Consider the following 17,466-nt stretch of genomic DNA (forward strand, 5'->3'; position numbering starts at 1 on the left):
AAAGAAAAACCAGCTGAATTATTGAAGGGAAAAGAGGGGAAAGAATATGAAATGAAACAAAGACCTAAAAATGGCACTAAGATGCTCTCAAGGAAGTCTCAAGACTGAAATAATAGAAGCCCTTGTACTGATTAGGAATGTGTTGGTGTCAGAAGAAAAGATTATCCAATCAAGATCATGTCCACCATCGGAAGAGAAGGCTGCACACTGTGATTCTATCACTGATCTACTCTGGCTGAAGGGTAAAATGTCCAACAACTGTCAGACACCACTCTTCCCAGTGTCTCAAGAGAAAGGTCACCCTGTAGAGTTCAGATTCCTCCCACCTGCCAGCAAGTATGCCAACTAATCAGGACCAGCTGTTTTCAAAGAATGAGGCAGAAGATATCACTACATTAAGGAACATAGTATAGGCAATCTATTCTTCAGGCCAAGTTATATTAAAACTTATGCAGCCCAAGGAATACCTTCTATTGCATTTGCTCTCTTTCAATATTACACTTTACACTTTACAATATTACACTTTACACTGTGGCAGTTGTATGAAATATAAAAATATCTTATACTGAATTGCCTGGTTTACGATAATGTATATTTCTTGCCTTCATTTGCTTCAGGGATAATTTTTTGTGTGAAAGACGTTTAAAAGAATAGAGTTTTAATATGTATTTTTACAATTGTTATAGCTCAGTTTCCTCTGACTTGCAGTGGTTTAATCCTGGTGTAAATTATTTACTTCAACTACTCCTGATTTATATTGGTGTAAGAGAGAAAAAAACAGGGGTGTGTGTGTGTGTGTGTGTGTGTGTGTGTGTGTATTGACATTGCTCCGGTCTTCAAGTGAATTAATGTTTTTTTTTTTTTTTTAATAAAAGGGGAATGCACATGCTTAATTTAAAATATAGGAAAACATAAGTTTGTATTAATAAAAGAAGGAAAGTGATTCATTAGATAGAGCTCTTTGGTAGACAATATTTGCAGGAGTGAGGGCAGGGGCTGGGAAGGTTGGGGGGGGGCACAGGACATGAGGGTGGAAGGTGCTGGAGGGAGGCCAGTGAGCGGGGAGCTGAGGACACAGGATTTGGTGTTGTGGCGGCTCATGGCAGGGAGTGCTGGAATTAGGACAGGGGATGGGGGGTTTCAGAAGAGAGTGCAGGAGTGAGGGTAGGGAGCTGGGAAGTTTGGGGGCTCAAAGCAGGGGGTAGAGGATGCTGGAGTGAGGATATGGGGTGAGGGATTTAGTGGTTGAGTGTGTGGTGGGGATTCAGGGCAGGAAGAGGAAGGTGGAGGCTCAGGGCATAGGGCTGGAAGATCAGGGGGCTTACTCAGCCTGCCCATGGTAGCAAGAGTGGTATTACTCCAGCTGTGGCTCCTCCCACAGGGCTGGGGCTGTGCAGGCCTCTGGCTGCACCCATCACTCTCCAGTTAGTCCAGGAGAGTCAAGCCCCAGCCTCCAGCAGTCCCCCTCCACCTCTTGCTTGTTAAAGGGGAGTGAGGCTCTCTCCAGTGGCCTGCCCATCCTGCAGCTGTTGAGTCCAGGTTCCAGTGCCCCCCTCCCCCCACCCACCCTGCAATTTATCCAGGGCCAAGCTGCAATTCCTGGCCCCAGCCTCTCTTTGGGGTGGGCATCTTCTGGGTGGGGACCAGGCTGCACTGCCTGGCCCCAGGGATAGTTTGGGGGGGGGGGCATGGTAGGAAGGGCCAGGGGAAGGGAGGGTTCTCTCTGTCTGGCACTGTTTCAGAAAGGGGGCCTCTTACCCTGACAGGGGGCCAACCAAGTAAAGCTCCATCCCCAGCTGGCCACTATCCAGCTGATGCAGCTTCCACCAATGGTCACTCATGCTTGCTGCCCCCAGTGGTCACTCCGTAGGATAGCTGTCCTCTACATTTGCTGCCCCCAGTGTTCAGTCTGCAGTATAACTGTCCTCTGATCAGCCCCCTCCCTTTCCATGTTATGGAAAACAATTCCATTCCAGGCACTTCCCATTTTCTGGCTACAATCAAAGGCTTACCTTGCTTTACGTTAGGATAACAGGAAGCTGCCTAACTTCCTAGCTCTTACAGTTTAAGAGGAGTTCTTGAACAAACTCATGGAGAGATGCACAAACTCTCTAATATATAGAATGGACAGACAGACACATGCACATTTCTAAAATATTATACATATAAAATGTGCATCTGTCTATTTGTCCATTGCTTCTCATAAAGTGGAAAAGGAGAGGTCTGGGAGGAAGGAGTTATTCTGCAGAATGACCACAGAGGGCAGCAAGTAGCCAGAGATGGGGACTTAGACAGGTATAACCCCATTAAGCCAGCAGGGGGTAGGGGTGGAGAAAGGGAAAGCTATTTACTCATATATTTCAGAGAGTTTGTCTGTGTTTCTGTGTCTGTCTATTCCCCCAGCCATGGGACATGCACCCCTACTCTGGCTGTGCCCTCTGGAGTTGCAGCGACCATGGAGAGGTGCTTCTCACCTGCCCTCAAACTGCTGCGGTGAGAGAATGTTGGGGTTGTCCTCTCTCCAGGGCAGCCTGCACACTGAACCCCTCATCCCCAGCCTCACCACAGAACAAGGATTTAAATGAAGAAAAACAAAATGTATTTGAATTAAGGACCTGTGCAATGCCAGGTAAATCTTCTAGTGTGTGTATTTTGAGTGGTAGTGTATGTATTTTGAGTGTGACGCTGCTGCTATATTAATAGTAATTCAATTTTCCATGTGTGGTCTTTGGCCAGAGGAGTGTCTTTATGGAAATGTTGAGACAAAATGGACAAGTTGTTTCTGAGATAAGGACTGCAGAAAATAATAGATGTTATTTCCATGATTGAAAATGTCCACTTTTTGTCACGTTGTATCTCAAAAATGGGTTAATGTAGAAACTTCACATTTATTTTAATCAAGTGCTTTTGATGAGATATAGGGCACAACAATAGTTTGGAGAGGACAGAATGTTTTGTTTTGGAGTTATTCAATTTGCTACAGTCCTGAAATTCTGTTAAGGGGCTGCCAAAAGTTTAGAAGCCCTGACGCTGGACTGACTAAATTCAGGCACTATACTTAGGGTCTGGGTAAGTTTGAGAACTGTGCCAATGATCTACACATGCACACACTCCCAGATATCTTCTCTAGCTCCCTTCTTTTGCACCTAGATTTTTACAGGACTCATAAATGTTATAAGAATTTTGGAAGACAGAAACTAGATTCTTTGCTGCATTCACAGGTTACACAGGTTGCAGCAGAAAGTAAGGACTTTCTCAGTGAGCCATTTATTGCTCCTGGATTTTTCTTTGCAGACTTGGGTGCAGGTTATAGCCATCTATTCTAACATATGCTAGCAAGCAGTAATTCTTAGGGGCTGCTTTACACAGTTGAGTTTTGCAGCAGTGTGGTTACACCAAAATAATTGCACCAGCACAAGCACACTGCAGTACTATAAAAAGTGACTATCACTGGTGCATTTTATGGGGGTTTCAAAGCTTCACTAATGTACGTTAATTTTTACACTGGTGAGGTATATTTTAAGGGTTTGCTCCATTGCAAAAAGCACCATTACAGACTATCCTTAAGGAACCATCCTCCAGCCTGGGATGGCCAGAGTGCATAATGCTTCAGTCTCCATTTCTTCCCACTCCTGACATTGTTTCCAAGCGTCACACAGATTGCAGGAAAAACTGATCAACTGACTCTGCAGCAGAAACAATTACATTAACTGTACATAAACTTCTGTAAAATTCACAAAATGGACAATATTTCCTCTAGTTATAGTGTTCTAAATGCTTACCAAGGAGAGAAGAAGGAACGATCCCAGGAGCTCACTAAAAATCTATTAAACTGTTTTTGATCAAATGATCACATACCATTTTTTCCACCATATCTCTACCTTATTAAAGGCTTGTTCCTATCAATTACTGAGTACTCCTATATGATACTAAGTGCTTGTAACTACCACTAGCTACAATGGGAATTGAGAGCACTCAATTTCCCTCCCAGGAATGTTCAGCATCTTTCAGAAACGCTGGGTATCTTCCAGTATTACAGACAGGATGGATAGCATAGAAACAGATTGATGATTTTCACTGGGCCAGTGCATCATGTGTTTGAAGGACCCTGGAGTAGTTGTTTGTGCTATGCACTGTGTGTGCTCCTCCTCTGATTAAAATCAGTGGTATTTTTGAGCTAGTCTATACAAGAATTCCTTGGCACAATTGCACTAGTGCAGTTGTGCTGCTGTAGCGTGTCTGGGGAAGATGTTCTGTGTTGATGGGAGAGAGGTCTCCCATTGGTATACTGAGAGAGGAAGTAGCTATGTCAGCAGAAGGTCTCTTGCTGACATAGGCTATGTCTATACTACACTGTTCTTCCAGAAAAAGCTACGCAAATTGCAATTTGTGTAGCTTTTTCCGCTTCTTTTTTTGGAAGAGGCATTTCTGACATTTGGCCCGTCTACACTAGGCCAAATGTTGGGGGAAAAAAAAAAACCTTTTACGGAACATCCCTTCTTCCTCGTAAAATGAGGTTTACAGGAATGCCAAAAAAGTGTGTCTGCTCTTCCAAAAATTATTTTAGAAGAGCAGACGCATTCCCTGGACGCAGCAGAGTTTTCTGGGATGTATCCTGGAAAAAATCTGCAGTGTAGACGTAGCCATAGTGCTGTCTACACTGGCACTTAGATCAGTGTAGCTTACATCACTTGTGGGGGGGTGTGCTTATTCACAGTCTTCAGCAATGTACGTTATATGGACATCGGGGTAGATTGTGCAACCCTTTAGTTTTACATAGATGTAGAGGGGAACAGAACTGAGTTCCCCATGGGGAAACCATTAATTTTCAGCAGCTGTAGTTGGAAGATGACAAGAAAGCCTGGTTGAAGGCTCCATAGCAGTACTAACAGATACAATAAAAGCACAGTATCATGCCCATGTAAAAAGTCATTGCTTTTCACCCCTTCCTCTATCACTTCTTTCATGCATAGCTTTTCCTCTTCATTGAAGCAGTGCTCCTGCCTTTCCCCTTACCTTAAGCTATGTTATGATGCAGAAACACAGTACTCCCTCAAGCCTAAGAGGCAATAAACCAATTAACAAATAAATAAAACAGTCCAATAACGGAGGCATCCCATACCATTACAGTACGGAAACAGAAGTGCCTAGTAAAAAGTTAATTCTGGGAAATACTCATAACAAACACCCACTATCCAGACTTGTAGCCTATATCAATAGTATTTGCTTGTGTTACATAGAAATGTGTTGATATAAGTAAGCCCCCAAATCTATTTCCCTAAAATACGCTTGACATTACTCAAGAAAACTTGAAAAAATGTAAGTCAAGTGAAGTGAGACAATGCAGAGGCAAATTAGAGCTAAGTGAGGGTATAACCTCAGGTCATGTTGTAAACCTGTTTTGATCTTAACTGGTTTTACAGTGTTTTAAATAAAATGTTAATATTGTGGAAAATTCTATCTATACTGAGAATTAGAAGACTTACCTGGCATTGACCAGGTTCTTCAGGACAGGTAGTGTGGGGGTATAGGAGTCAGGGCAGAGCCTTGGGGATGTGTGTGGGGGGTAGGGAAGGAGACTGGGAGTTAGGAGTATGGGGTGAGAGAGTGAGGCTTGGGGCCTGAGGAGGGGCTCAGAGTGGGGTGGTCCCATCTGACAGGCCCTTTTCTCCCCCCTGCAGCCACTCCTGCTGTCATGGGCCTTCTGTATCCCCCAGCCCTCTTGGCTGCCATGGGCCTTCCCCCTCCTCCAGCACTTTGGGAAAGGGCAGGGGTGAGGGGTTGGGGTAGAGGGTCTACTTACCAAGTCTGGTGGCAAGCAAGATGACAGAGCCCCAACCTTACTAGCTACTCTCTTACTGGTGTGGCTGCCCCCAGTAGTCTCTCTACAGTATTGCCCTCCCCTACAGGCTCACTGCCCTCTGGCTACTCTCAGTATCACATCCCTCCTCTCTATGGTCCTTCCCCTTCCATGTTATGGAAAACAGTCCCATTCCCGGCACTTCCCATTTTCTTGTCACAACCAAACCCTGACCTTACTTTAAGTTAGGATAACAGGAAGCTGCATGCCAAATTTGGTGGTCCTAGCTCTTACCGTTTAGGAGGAATTCTTGAACAAACAGACTCGCAGACAGAGATACACAAATATCTAATTTATATACAGTTAGTATGATATTTATGCCGATATGAAGACTACGTTTAATATTGACGAAGAGTCCTGTGGCACCTTATAGACTAACTGAAGTGTAGGAGCATAAGCTTTCGTGGGCAAAGACCCACTTCGTCAGATGCATGTAGTGGAAATTTCCAGAGGCAGGAATAAATATGCAGGCCAGGATCAGGCTGGAGATGACCAGGTGGATCCAATCAAGGAGGATGAGGTCCACTTCTAGCAGCTGATCTGGAGGTGTGAATTCCAAGAGAATAGAAGCTGCATATGCCATCATGTGCCAACAATGCCCCACTGCTATATACATCGGCCAAACAGGACAGTCCCTACGTAAAAGAATCAATGGACACAAATCTGATATTAGGAATGGCAACATACAAAAACCTGTAGGGGAACACTTCAATCTTCCTGGACACACAATTGCAGATCTAAAAGTAGCCATCCTGCAGCAAAAAAACTTCAGGACCAGACTTCAAAGAGAAACTGCTGAGCTACAGTTCATCTTTAAGTTTGACACAATCAACTCAGGATTAAACAAAGACTGTGAATGGCTTGCTAACTACAAAAGCAGCTTCTATTCGTCGCTTTTGCAGATTCAGACTAACACGGCTACCCCTCTGATACGTTTAATATTAAATTTCCAGTGAGAAACTATAAAATATTTAAGTATGGAAGTATAGATCTGTGAAAGGTGGATTTAATGTTAATTAAGAAGCATTATTATAATTGATTATAAAAAGTGTAGAATGCTAATTTTAGATTAGGCATGCCCAACCATCATCAAGGTACTGTTAGAGAAAGATTATACCCATTCTTTCTAGTCAGAGTCTGGTAATCCCTAGATGCAACATTTCATTTTAGAATGTGAATATAAATGGTGTATGATTGTGTTGTAATACCTGTTTGTTTTAACTGTTTTATTTTAAACAATTTCTTTAATTTTATCACTCATTTTGTCATTACAATCTTCCACTAAATTAAATTAAATGATCTGTAACTGCCCTGAAGGCTGGAACCTTAAAGAATTCACTTTGGTTTTATTCCTTATCTTCCAACTATTAACTGAGACTATATAAATCACAGGTTACAGGCTGCTGCATGTCCTCCATCCTTCCTTCCCCACCCCTGACTCCCAGCCACACACATGCTATTTAGAAAACCATGGCATGAATGGGCATGAAGTTGAAACACAGAATACACAGAGCAATCAGCTATTATAAAGAGTGTAGCAGATAAGGAATTTGACCTTTCATTATGGTTTCTTAGCTCTGAAGCAGAACGTTAAAAATAATTTAACTTTATCTTAGGTAAGTATTACATCAGATGTTTTTGAATATTCTTGTTGATAGATAAATAATAAAGAAAATGATTATATATAAACCACTAGTTTTCAGAAATGCAGCATTCAAAGAGCTCCTGACTAAAACTGATTGTTAATGTAACTGAAAATTGTATTTTGATAATCAAAGACTTTGATTAGAAGCCACATGTGTATTGCTGCACCAGCTCTTTGGTTATGTCTACTCTGCAGCACTATTTTGGGATACCAGAGGTACCAGATACCAGAGGTATCCTGAAATAGCTATTCCACATCTTTTGAGCGTGCCTGTTATTTCAAAATATAAGGGGCTCGCTATTCTGACATCCCTGTAAACCTCATTCCACAAGGAGTAAGGGACGTTTCAGAATAGCGATTTATTTCAAAATAAACGCTGTGTAAAATGTCAAGTATCAGAGGGGTAGCCGTATTAGTCTGAATCTGCAAAAGCGGCGAGGAGTCCTGTGGTACCTTATAGACTAACTGAAGTGTAGGAGCATAAGCTTTCGTGGGCAAAGATCCACTTCGTGGGGTTCTGATGAAGCGGGTCTTTGCCCACGAAAGCTTATGCTCCAACACTTCAGTTAGTCTATAAGGTGCCACAGGACTCCTCGCCGCTGTGTAAAATGCGCTACATTTTGAAATAAGCCATTTTGAAATTGACTCAGAATAAGCTAGGCAATTTGCATAGCTCAAATTGCATAGCTTATTTCAAGCTACAGGTACAGTATAGACACACCCTTTGAGAGCAATGTTGCATTTAGGCGGCTGGGATATGCTTACAAATAATTTTGTTCAGTTCTCTCTTGGCTCAAGAGAAGGATAGGAGAGAGGAAAGACAGAGAGAAAAACAAGCTCTTTCTTCAGGCAGCCAAGACAGTAGAATTTGAAGAAAGTCTAGGCCTACGGCTGGATTTAGGGGCAGGTGACTCAGGCAAGTGCTGGTGTGCTAGGCTTCAGGTTTTGTAAGATGTTCAAAAGTTTAATAAAGGATGGGAGATGGTGCCAAAGATGCTACTTGCCTGGGGTGCTATTTGGTGTAGGACTGACCCTCCCTGGGTTTTACTTAGCCAGCAAGCACATGCTAAAGTACAATGTCCATTGTGTGCACTACAGCATTAGAATGTGGTAGCTAACATATTCTTCCAACAATCTTTTTTTTATATAGTCAGCACATACTTTTTACTGAAAACCTCCTTTGAAGTTAGTAAACTCCATGTAAGGTCCTATCGTGCTGTCTCTCTCTGATCCAGTGGAGTTCATAGTTTCTGCAAGTGTTCTAGCCACAGTGAACTCTTGTGTTCCTTCAGAATTTATGAACAACTAGCCAATTAGCCCACCATAATATGGGATTTTCAGTCTCTCATCCACGTTGGTCTTCTCTCCTGAGCCTCCAGTCTCTCGCTCCGTCTCTCTCTCTCTCTCTCCTCCTACTTCTGCCTGCTCCCCTCCTCTCAGCTCTCCTCTGCCTTCTGCCTCTCTCTCCGTCTCGCTCTTTCTCCTCCTCCCTCCTGCCTCTCACTCTCTCTGTGCTCTCCTCTGTCTCCGTTGGGGATGCATGCTTGTCCAGGCCCCGCCCCCTGGGTGTGTACGTAACCTCCCCGCCTGCCTTCACCTCTCCCAATGGCGCTCAGCTGACTTCTGCGTCGCTCAGCCAGGCCGCTGTGCAGGAGCAATCGGTACAAACAGCGTCTCTCTCTCTTCTCCTACTGCCTCGCCCTCTCTCTCTCTCCGCTCTCGTCCGCCTCCTGCCTCTCCCTCCATCTCTCTTCTTTCTCTTCTCCCCCTCCCGCCTCTCACTCTGTGTTTCTCTTCTCCTCCTCCTCCTGCTGCGTCTCTCTCACTCTCTCTCTCATTGTCCTCCGCCTCCTCCATTCTCCTCTCTGTCTCCTCCGTGTCCTCTGTGTCTGTTCCGCTTTCCTCCTTTTGAATCTGGTGCCCTTTCCTGACGTCAGAGATGCACGCTCGCCCAGGCCCCGCCCCTTGGCTGTTCCCTTTGGGCAGCGCTGTTGCCTCCGGCCACCGTGCAAGAGCAAGTGGTGCAAGCGGTCGTTTGGGCCCCGGACTCTCCATGCAGCACCACATGGCGGCCCAGCTGAGTGGCGCAGAAGTCAGCCAAACGCCACGGCAGGAGGCAACAGCGCCACCCAGAGGGAACAGCCAGCGTTTCAGCATTACAGAGTCACAGACATTGGGCTACTATATATATATAATGATGGAAAGCTAATAAGGGACTTCTACAGAGTTTTAGGCTCCTCTGGGCCATAGGGACTTGTTATTTTCCTGGGTGTCACAGTCTTGAAGTTTGTCTTTACTTCTGCAGTCAGTAAACCCTTCATAAGTTCCATGTAGGCCCATGAGAGTGTCATTAACACTTCCAGGGGCCTTGGAGACTCAATTAAGAGACTCTAGCGACTCAGAGTTTCCAAAGAATATTTCTAAAATGAAACACCCAACATTATTGTAAGGCTCTAATTCTCATTAAGGACAAAGGACAAAAATTAATGTGAAGATTTTTAGTTAAGATGTCAATAAAATGTGATATTCTGAACAAATTAAACTCCAGAAAGTGAAAGCCTTACTCAAGTTCTTAATTCTGAAATAAATCCACGTAACCTTAGCTTTGTTTTAGCTTTAATAACAAACTGAATAAATACTCGGACAGAAATATAGACATGATAAAAAGCAAGAAGAAAGGAGTTATTCTGAGGAAGTTGTGAGGGAAAGATTATGGTAGTTACAATCTTTATTATGGGGTACGATCACAACTTCATAATAAGTGGTCAAACTTTGAGATAGAAGAGAGCACTTTTCTTTACAAACTTTTAAAATTATACAGCAAAGCCATAAACAATGAAGTTGTTGTATTGCCAGTTTTACTGTGTAAGGTACTGCATAAGTGGGAAAAATATAACAAATTTTCACGTTAGTACTGTGTCACATGGGCAAGTCAGGAATGCCAAAACCAAATGAAATCTCCACTACACAAAATGAAACAAAAGAGAGCAACAGCTTCTGGTTTAAGAGTCCAAGTCAACTTTAAAATCACACATGTTGGAATTATTTTGATCTATTATTGTTACAAGTAGCAACAAGAGCACTATAATTGGAAGAGATTTTTATATATATATATATATATATATATATATATATATATGTTTTTACTTTATGTATGATACAACATTTTTGGGCTAATCAAAAGCCCGGTGAAGTTAGTGGCAGCCTTTCCTTTGTATATAGTATCTACAGGTAGTCAGGGTCTTCTGTTGTTTGTGTGGGTCTTTCCCACAGCAAAAGAAGAGAAAAACACTTATTAAAAACAAAGAAAACTGATTGTAAAACCACAAAATTGGCAGAGGAGCTCAATGAGAGCTGAAATACTTGAAAGTATTTTTAACTGAATTGTTTTAATCAGCTATATTTCAAGCTGATAGTGTCCCTTTGGAATTGATGTATTGCCGACAGGGACCTGATTGTACAGTACATCTTGAAGACAAGGGAGGGTTTTATAACTGGCTACAATGGTCAGATTAATTGTCATGCGATGAGCCCATTACATTGGCCTTATCTGGGCAAAGGGACTGTAAATTTGGCCACCAAGCAATTCTCCCAGTGCTGTAGAGGTGGAATCTCTATATGGCATAAAAATACCATAATGTCTCTGTGCTGCTTCCCCTGTTGCAGCGAGTTGGTAGGATTCATGATCAGAAAAGACTGAATTACTGGAGAGTAACCACTGGAGCCATAAGTAATCAGGTGCTACTTTGGTCATCCCTGAAGCTACATTATCTTCCAGAGGACTAATGACATGCCACAAGAATCCCGGAAAGGAAAGGAGCAAAGGTTCTCTACTAAACCTCCCTTCTGCTGTCATCTCTGAGCAAAGTGGAACTGGCTGGATATTAGAAGCCCATTTGGGTGGTAACAGGCCCTATCTATATATATATAGCACTGTAAAACATTTAATGCCAAATCCTATACTCAGCCATACACTCAGACAGAGTAACCGGAGTAAGTTGTAGGCTGGGGAATTTTGTTAGGTTCTCCCCCTTCCAAACCATGGAATGGCTATTTCTTTAGCCTCAGGATTACATGGATAGATTTATAGACACGGCCTGTGGCTCCGCCCTGATCCTTTTGCTGTCACATCCTGTCCTCTGATTTCCTGGCAGTAGGCAGAGCTTGCAGCCTCAGAGGAAATGTTTGTGGGCCAGGGTTAGTGTGGGCACTGCTGGATGGTTGTGTGCAAGAGGGAAAGCACTGAGTACACTTATATAGCAAGGGGCATGTCTCCACATGTCACTCAGGGTAGATCTATACAGCAGGGATAAAGCTGAAATAAGCAACACAACTTGAGCTATATCAATTGTGTAGCTTCATTTGGAATAGCTTATTTTGGCTTTTGATGCTGTCTAAACAGCAGGAAGTCTGAGAAAGGGAAATTGGAGAAAGAGTGCTCTTACTCCACGTAAAATGAGGGCTACAGGAGTCTGAGTAAGAAATCTTCCAGCTCAACATTATTTTGACCTTATGTCGAAATAACTGCTTGTAATCTAGATGTGAACTATGGTCAAATCTTTACCCACTACCCATAAGGATCTAGTGATACAAGTAGGACTTTACATGGGCTATCTGCAATTAGTTGAATTTCATTTCTGCATTTGTATTATTTTTACTAATAAGATATGAATATAGTGAAAATATTGGGTTCTCCATTAGTAGTTCTGTATTACAATCAACATATATAAAGACTTTGACTGTATGTATGTGAGAAAATCCCCCAAGTTCTGTGTTACGGATAACCTGAAAGTCATTAGTGTTCTGTGTAGGCACAGAAACTGACTCGGGACCTCTCTGAGGGAGATGTAATGCACAGTTTCCTAATATTGGCTGGTTTAAATCTATTTTGATGATGTATTTGAAATATTTGTATTATGTGTTAATTTATACAATATAAAATACATAGTTTAAAAAGAAAAATCTCCAAAAATATTTCTATTGCAGTAATTTAAAAAATGTAGTTTCATAAAAGATGGATCCAAACCCGCCTTACTTTACTGATGAAAGTAGTCCCTTTCTCTTTCATATACTGCTCTTTTGGAGAAGAAAAAAAATTTGGTCTTGGTGCATTAATACAAAAGAGGATACTTTATAAATAAACCACATGAGTAGCTATGACCTGTATCTCTTACCAGAAGTTTCTGATTTATGTGACTGTTCGTGTTGGTTTCTCTTGTTATTCTGACTTATATATTCTCCCCATTTAATTGATAATAACTTGGGTTGTGTCTCAAACGGTAGCAGGGTCAGATTTGAGAATGCTGGCATTTTAGGATCAGCCAAATAATCAGGGCACATTTTTGCACAGCAGTTATTTGCTCTTGTGGTTTAGATCACTTAGATGTGGACACAAGTCCAAATGATAAACCTTGGCCACTAAATAAATAAATAAATAAATGTGGGTGTTATATATAGCTTCCACAATTATATGTGCCTATGGTTTGTGAAAGCAAAATGGGACACTGCTGGCTTTGTTAAAACACGAAGTTAAATACCTGATAATACACGCAGCAAGCATTGTTCATTGTAGAAGGGGAATTTGAAACACCACCTTTAAGAGACTCATGCATGGATTTTGTACAGTGCTTAATACTTTGGTCCCAATCCAGCAAATGATGTTTAATGGTTAATTGCCCTTATAGTTGAAATTAAGCATATCCCTCAGTGCTTTGTTGGACTGGTATCAGAGACCTCAGCTTGCAGAATTGAGCCCATCATCAGATTAAAAATCATATATTTAAAACATATATATTACTTGTATGGTTACATGCTACAGATCATTTTGAAAGCTGATTTAAAAATCTGTCATACCCTTCACTGTTTATACTATTTGTTGATCTCGTCCAATGAGCTCAGCAGTACAAATGAAAATACAATGGTCAGTTTCACATTTGTTTATATTCATTTTCCAGTTTCACTTTTGTTTATATTCATTTTCTTTCTCCAGCTCTAGTTGCTCGCTGTGGCGTGTGGGTTGCAGAAACTGCTTCAGATTGGGAACATTGATGGGCCTGTTCTGCATTGCTACGCCAGTCCTCACACTAGTAGAGGAAGACCTAGCCCTGAATCCTTTTTGATTAGAAAAAAAAATCTAATTTTAATTTTTGTTTATAAATTTTCCTTTTCATAATCAAAACAAATCATGGAGATACTTTCATTGCTTTTAGATTTTGAAAAAGAACACTGAGATTTTGGGGTCTGGCTTGAAAACTCTAGTATTTACTCTATTAAAGCATATCATTTATATTGCATTGTAGCCCTGAAACGACAGAGTATGATGAGAGAGTCCTTTCTTCTCCGAGAATTAATCCATATGTAATGATTCCCTCCCCCCTTTTTCCTGCCCTGCCCCAGTAGCACAGCACAGTATTGTGTGAGGAAAAGCCAGGCTCGAGCTGGAAGTAGCCCGTAAGAAGGAAACTACAACTCCCGTGACACCATGCGTCGGCGCAGTGGGCGATGGGAGTTGTAGGTTACCCGCGTTTCAGCTCCCTCAGAGGAAGGATGAAAAAACTACCATTCCCAAGGAGCGCGGGGCCGCGGCGCAGGCGCAGAAGCGGGCGGAGGAAGGGGGCGTGGTCCGGAGAGGCTGTCTATGTCTGTCGGTTTCGGGCTCTAGTCGCCATTTAGCGCGAAGAATTAGCCGGGCTGCGCGCAGCGGCCGCCGTTCCCCCTCGCCAGGGAGACAGCCGGGCTCCCTCGGCCGGCGCCTTGCGGAGGAGGCGGCTTCGCGGGCGGCCCCGGTGAGAGAGCCGCGAGGGGAGTTTCCGGCTCCCGGTGAGGCGCCGGCAGGCAGCGAGGGGGCCGGCCCCGCCGCGGCGAGCGGTTATTTCCTACCGGGAGGAGACCGAGGTCGCCATGGGCGCCGTGTGAGGCGGGGGCTCGCCCAGCTCCGAGTGACCGGGCTGCGCGTCTCTTCCCCCCGGCGGGGCGTGCCGGGCCTGCCCTCCCCTCTAGCGGCAGGGGAGAGCGGGGCCTGCGCCCCTGGCGCAACCGCTTCCCGGCCTGGGCCTGCCTCGCTCCCCTCCCCCCAGCGCGGGGGGCCCGTCGCTTTGGCTCGCAGCTGAGCTGTCCCGGTCCGGGCAGCTCGGGGGGCTGCGGCTTGTCCCGCCCGGCACCTGCCTCAGGCTCCTCTCGCCTTCTCTCCCGGAGTGCGTGTCCTGGCCCCGCTGCTGTCGCTCCATGTCGGCCCCGCTGCCCGGCGCCCCGCTGCAGGATGGATGCGGACGCTAAGCAGGAGCCCACCCCGCCGCTGGCTCAGCCGCCGTCGCCAAGCCCCGCTGTGAGGAGCCCTTGGGACCCTCCCCTGTTGCAGCAGCAGCCGGACGCGCTCCCCGCTCAGTGACACGCCGCATCCTCCCAGCAGCGCTACCTCGGTCCCCGCAGCACCATGTCGGGGAGCGCCGCAGAGACTCCTCGTTTCCTGGCTCCCCCGCCACCTCCGCCCAAGAACGGCTCTAGCTCGGACAGTTCCGTGGGGGAGAAGCTAGGGGCGGTCACTGACCAAGATGGATCGGGGGCCGGAGGAGCAGGCGGCGGGGTGGCAGGCGGGGGCCGGAGCGAAGAATACCGGCGCCGCCGCCACACCATGGACAAGGACAGTCGTGGGGTTGCAGCCACTGAGCACCGCTTTTTCCGCCGTAGCGTGATCTGTGACTCCAATGCTACAGCACTAGAGCTGCCTAGCTTGCAGCCCGCAGCACCCCCGGCAGTTGCCACTCCCGAGAGTATCACCTCGCTGCTAGGCTCCCCGCCTGACCCTTCTAGCGAGGCTCCCTGCATCTCCGTCACTCAGGACCCCCTGCTACTGTTCCAGCAGCCGTCTCTGTCGCTTTCCCCTGAGGTGCAATTAATTCAGGAGCCTCCTGCAGTAGAGGACACCGCCACGTTACTGCCCAAAGGAGAGGCAGAGGAAACCACCCCGCTACCTCCTACCAGCACGGCAGGCAGTGCGGTCTCCGCCAGTCGGGAGCTTTTGGAGGGGAAGAACCAACAGCAGGAGGATATCGAGGAGCTAGAGACAAAGGCTGTGGGCTTTTCCCTTGACGGCCGTTTCCTCAAATTTGATATCGAGATTGGAAGAGGCTCCTTCAAAACTGTATACAAGGGACTGGACACCGAGACTACGGTGGAAGTGGCCTGGTGTGAACTACAGGTAAAATAGGTGCAAATTCCCTGTTCAGTGTTATCCTCCTGCTGCCAGTCTTAAGAGAAGGGCAGAATCCTCAATGACAGATCAGCTGTCTCCAGGACTGAGAGAGTTTTTCCCTAGGTGTCACCCAGCCATTCCCTGCATGGCGGGAGCATATCCCATGAGCTAGGCTGCTTCCCTCCCCTCCCTTATGATCATGTCCCAGTGCTGAATAGTCAGAAACAGTAACCACATTCCATTTGCTGGAACACTTAGGCTTCATGGCTTCTCAAGGTAATTGGGAGAGTTGCATAAAATCCTTTACCTGAAGGAGTCAGGACAAAGGGGTTAAAGCTTTAAAATTGATACTTGCTGAAATCTAGTTCAGGTCTATCTCTAGCAATGACAATTTTTCAAAAGATTGGTATCTTCATTTAATTTAAGAAAAGTGCACAAGGTATATGAAACACTTGCATGTATGGCTAATGTTATCTTAGGCTATGACTAGACTGCAAACCTCTTTCGAGAGAGAGTGTCTAGACTACAACCAGTACTTTTGAAAAAGCAAGCTGCTTTTTCAAAAGAGAGCACCCAGGCAGTCTGAATGCTCTCTTTTGAAAACGCAGAGTTTGCATTACATTAGTGCCTTTTTTCGAAAGGGCACTTTTGAAAAAAGGTGTTCTTGCTTGTAAAACGAGGTTTTCTGCAGTCAGAAAAACTGCTGCGTTCTTTTGATTTACTTTCGAAAGAACGTGGTAGCAGTCTAGATTCAGGGGAAGTTTTTTTTGAAAAAAGGCCACTTTTTTTGAAAAATCCAGTAGTCTAGACACACCCTTACAGGAAATACTCAAGAAATCTGTTCACTAAGTGCACATAACACAGGTAAGCAAATGTAAAATTAAACTTCAGTTGTTGGAGTACTATGACTTGCTTGCAGTTCAGTACAAGTCCTATGGCTGCCTGTTGATACTTTAGGAGGTCAATGTTCTCCTTTCATAGAGTTGCAAAGGGTGAAACTGAACCTTTTCGGTCTTGTTTAACTGGTACAGAGAAATTGCTGTACCTGCCAGCTCTTCACTTGGACAGAACTAAGGCTGTGCTGAACCCCGGTCTTAGGATGGCAGCAGCAGCTTCAGCTCCATTGCGAGTTGGAGCATGTATAACTGAACGAGAGGCAGGTTGCTGTGCCACAAGGCTAAGGGGGAGGGAAGAGCTTGGCCTGCCAGTTAGAGATACTTGAAATAAGGGATGGAAAGCATCAGCTCTTGAAGAATTGGAGGGGACAGAAGAAACAAAACAATGGAGAGTAATCTTCCCTATAGCTTCTGCGGGATCAAATGCTTGGTCTCAGTGCTCTCTCCTGACTGGCTGCAGTATCTCATGTGCCATAAGTTTTCCTCCTGCACAGAGCACCTTAATTACTGTCTCAGTCAAACTGAAAAATGACTGAGACCACCATTATCTTGCTTTGGTAGCATGCATTCTGAAAGCAAATTACATCACCTGCCAATTGCCTGGGTAGCTATGCATAATCAGGTACCACACGGGCATGTTGGTAATACCTTTCTAAGCTTTTTTATTTTATTTTTTAAACAAATCCTTGGATGGTACTCAAGAGTACAATTTTTTAATAGTGATCCCCAGTAAATGCTAGGCACCACTTAAAATTTCAGTGCACAGTTCTAGTTCATTACTTGCTTTTCTGTATGCAATCTGATGTAACTTTGATTTGAAATCCTAATTTTATTTTCAGTTTAAAAGGCTCTTGAAGTTATCTTAGATTTACCT

The 17,466-nt window shown here is 44.5% G+C and overlaps 1 protein-coding gene across 18 annotated transcripts in view; it reads left to right on the forward strand.

Annotated features, from left to right (window-relative positions):
• Window positions 1-14,104: 14,104 nt before the first annotated feature.
• The window catches only part of WNK1 (WNK lysine deficient protein kinase 1), a 163,955-nt gene continuing 160,593 nt past the window's right edge, over window positions 14,105-17,466 (forward strand). For 8 of the 18 annotated variants that reach the window (XM_075940982.2, XM_075940987.2, XM_075940991.2 and 5 more), the window contains exon 1: window positions 14,106-15,702. In XM_075940982.2, coding sequence (XP_075797097.2) covers window positions 14,938-15,702 — 765 coding nt within the window. In that variant the 5' untranslated portion in view covers window positions 14,106-14,937. Of the gene's footprint in view, window positions 15,703-17,466 lie in introns of all 18 variants that reach the window. The other 10 variants (XM_075941035.2, XM_075941040.2, XM_089775620.1 and 7 more) reach the window with 3 other exon arrangements.

Source organism: Pelodiscus sinensis, chromosome 1, assembly GCF_052426305.1.
Source record: "Pelodiscus sinensis isolate ZL-2025 chromosome 1, ASM5242630v1, whole genome shotgun sequence".
NCBI classification, from domain to species: Eukaryota; Metazoa; Chordata; order Testudines; family Trionychidae; genus Pelodiscus; species Pelodiscus sinensis.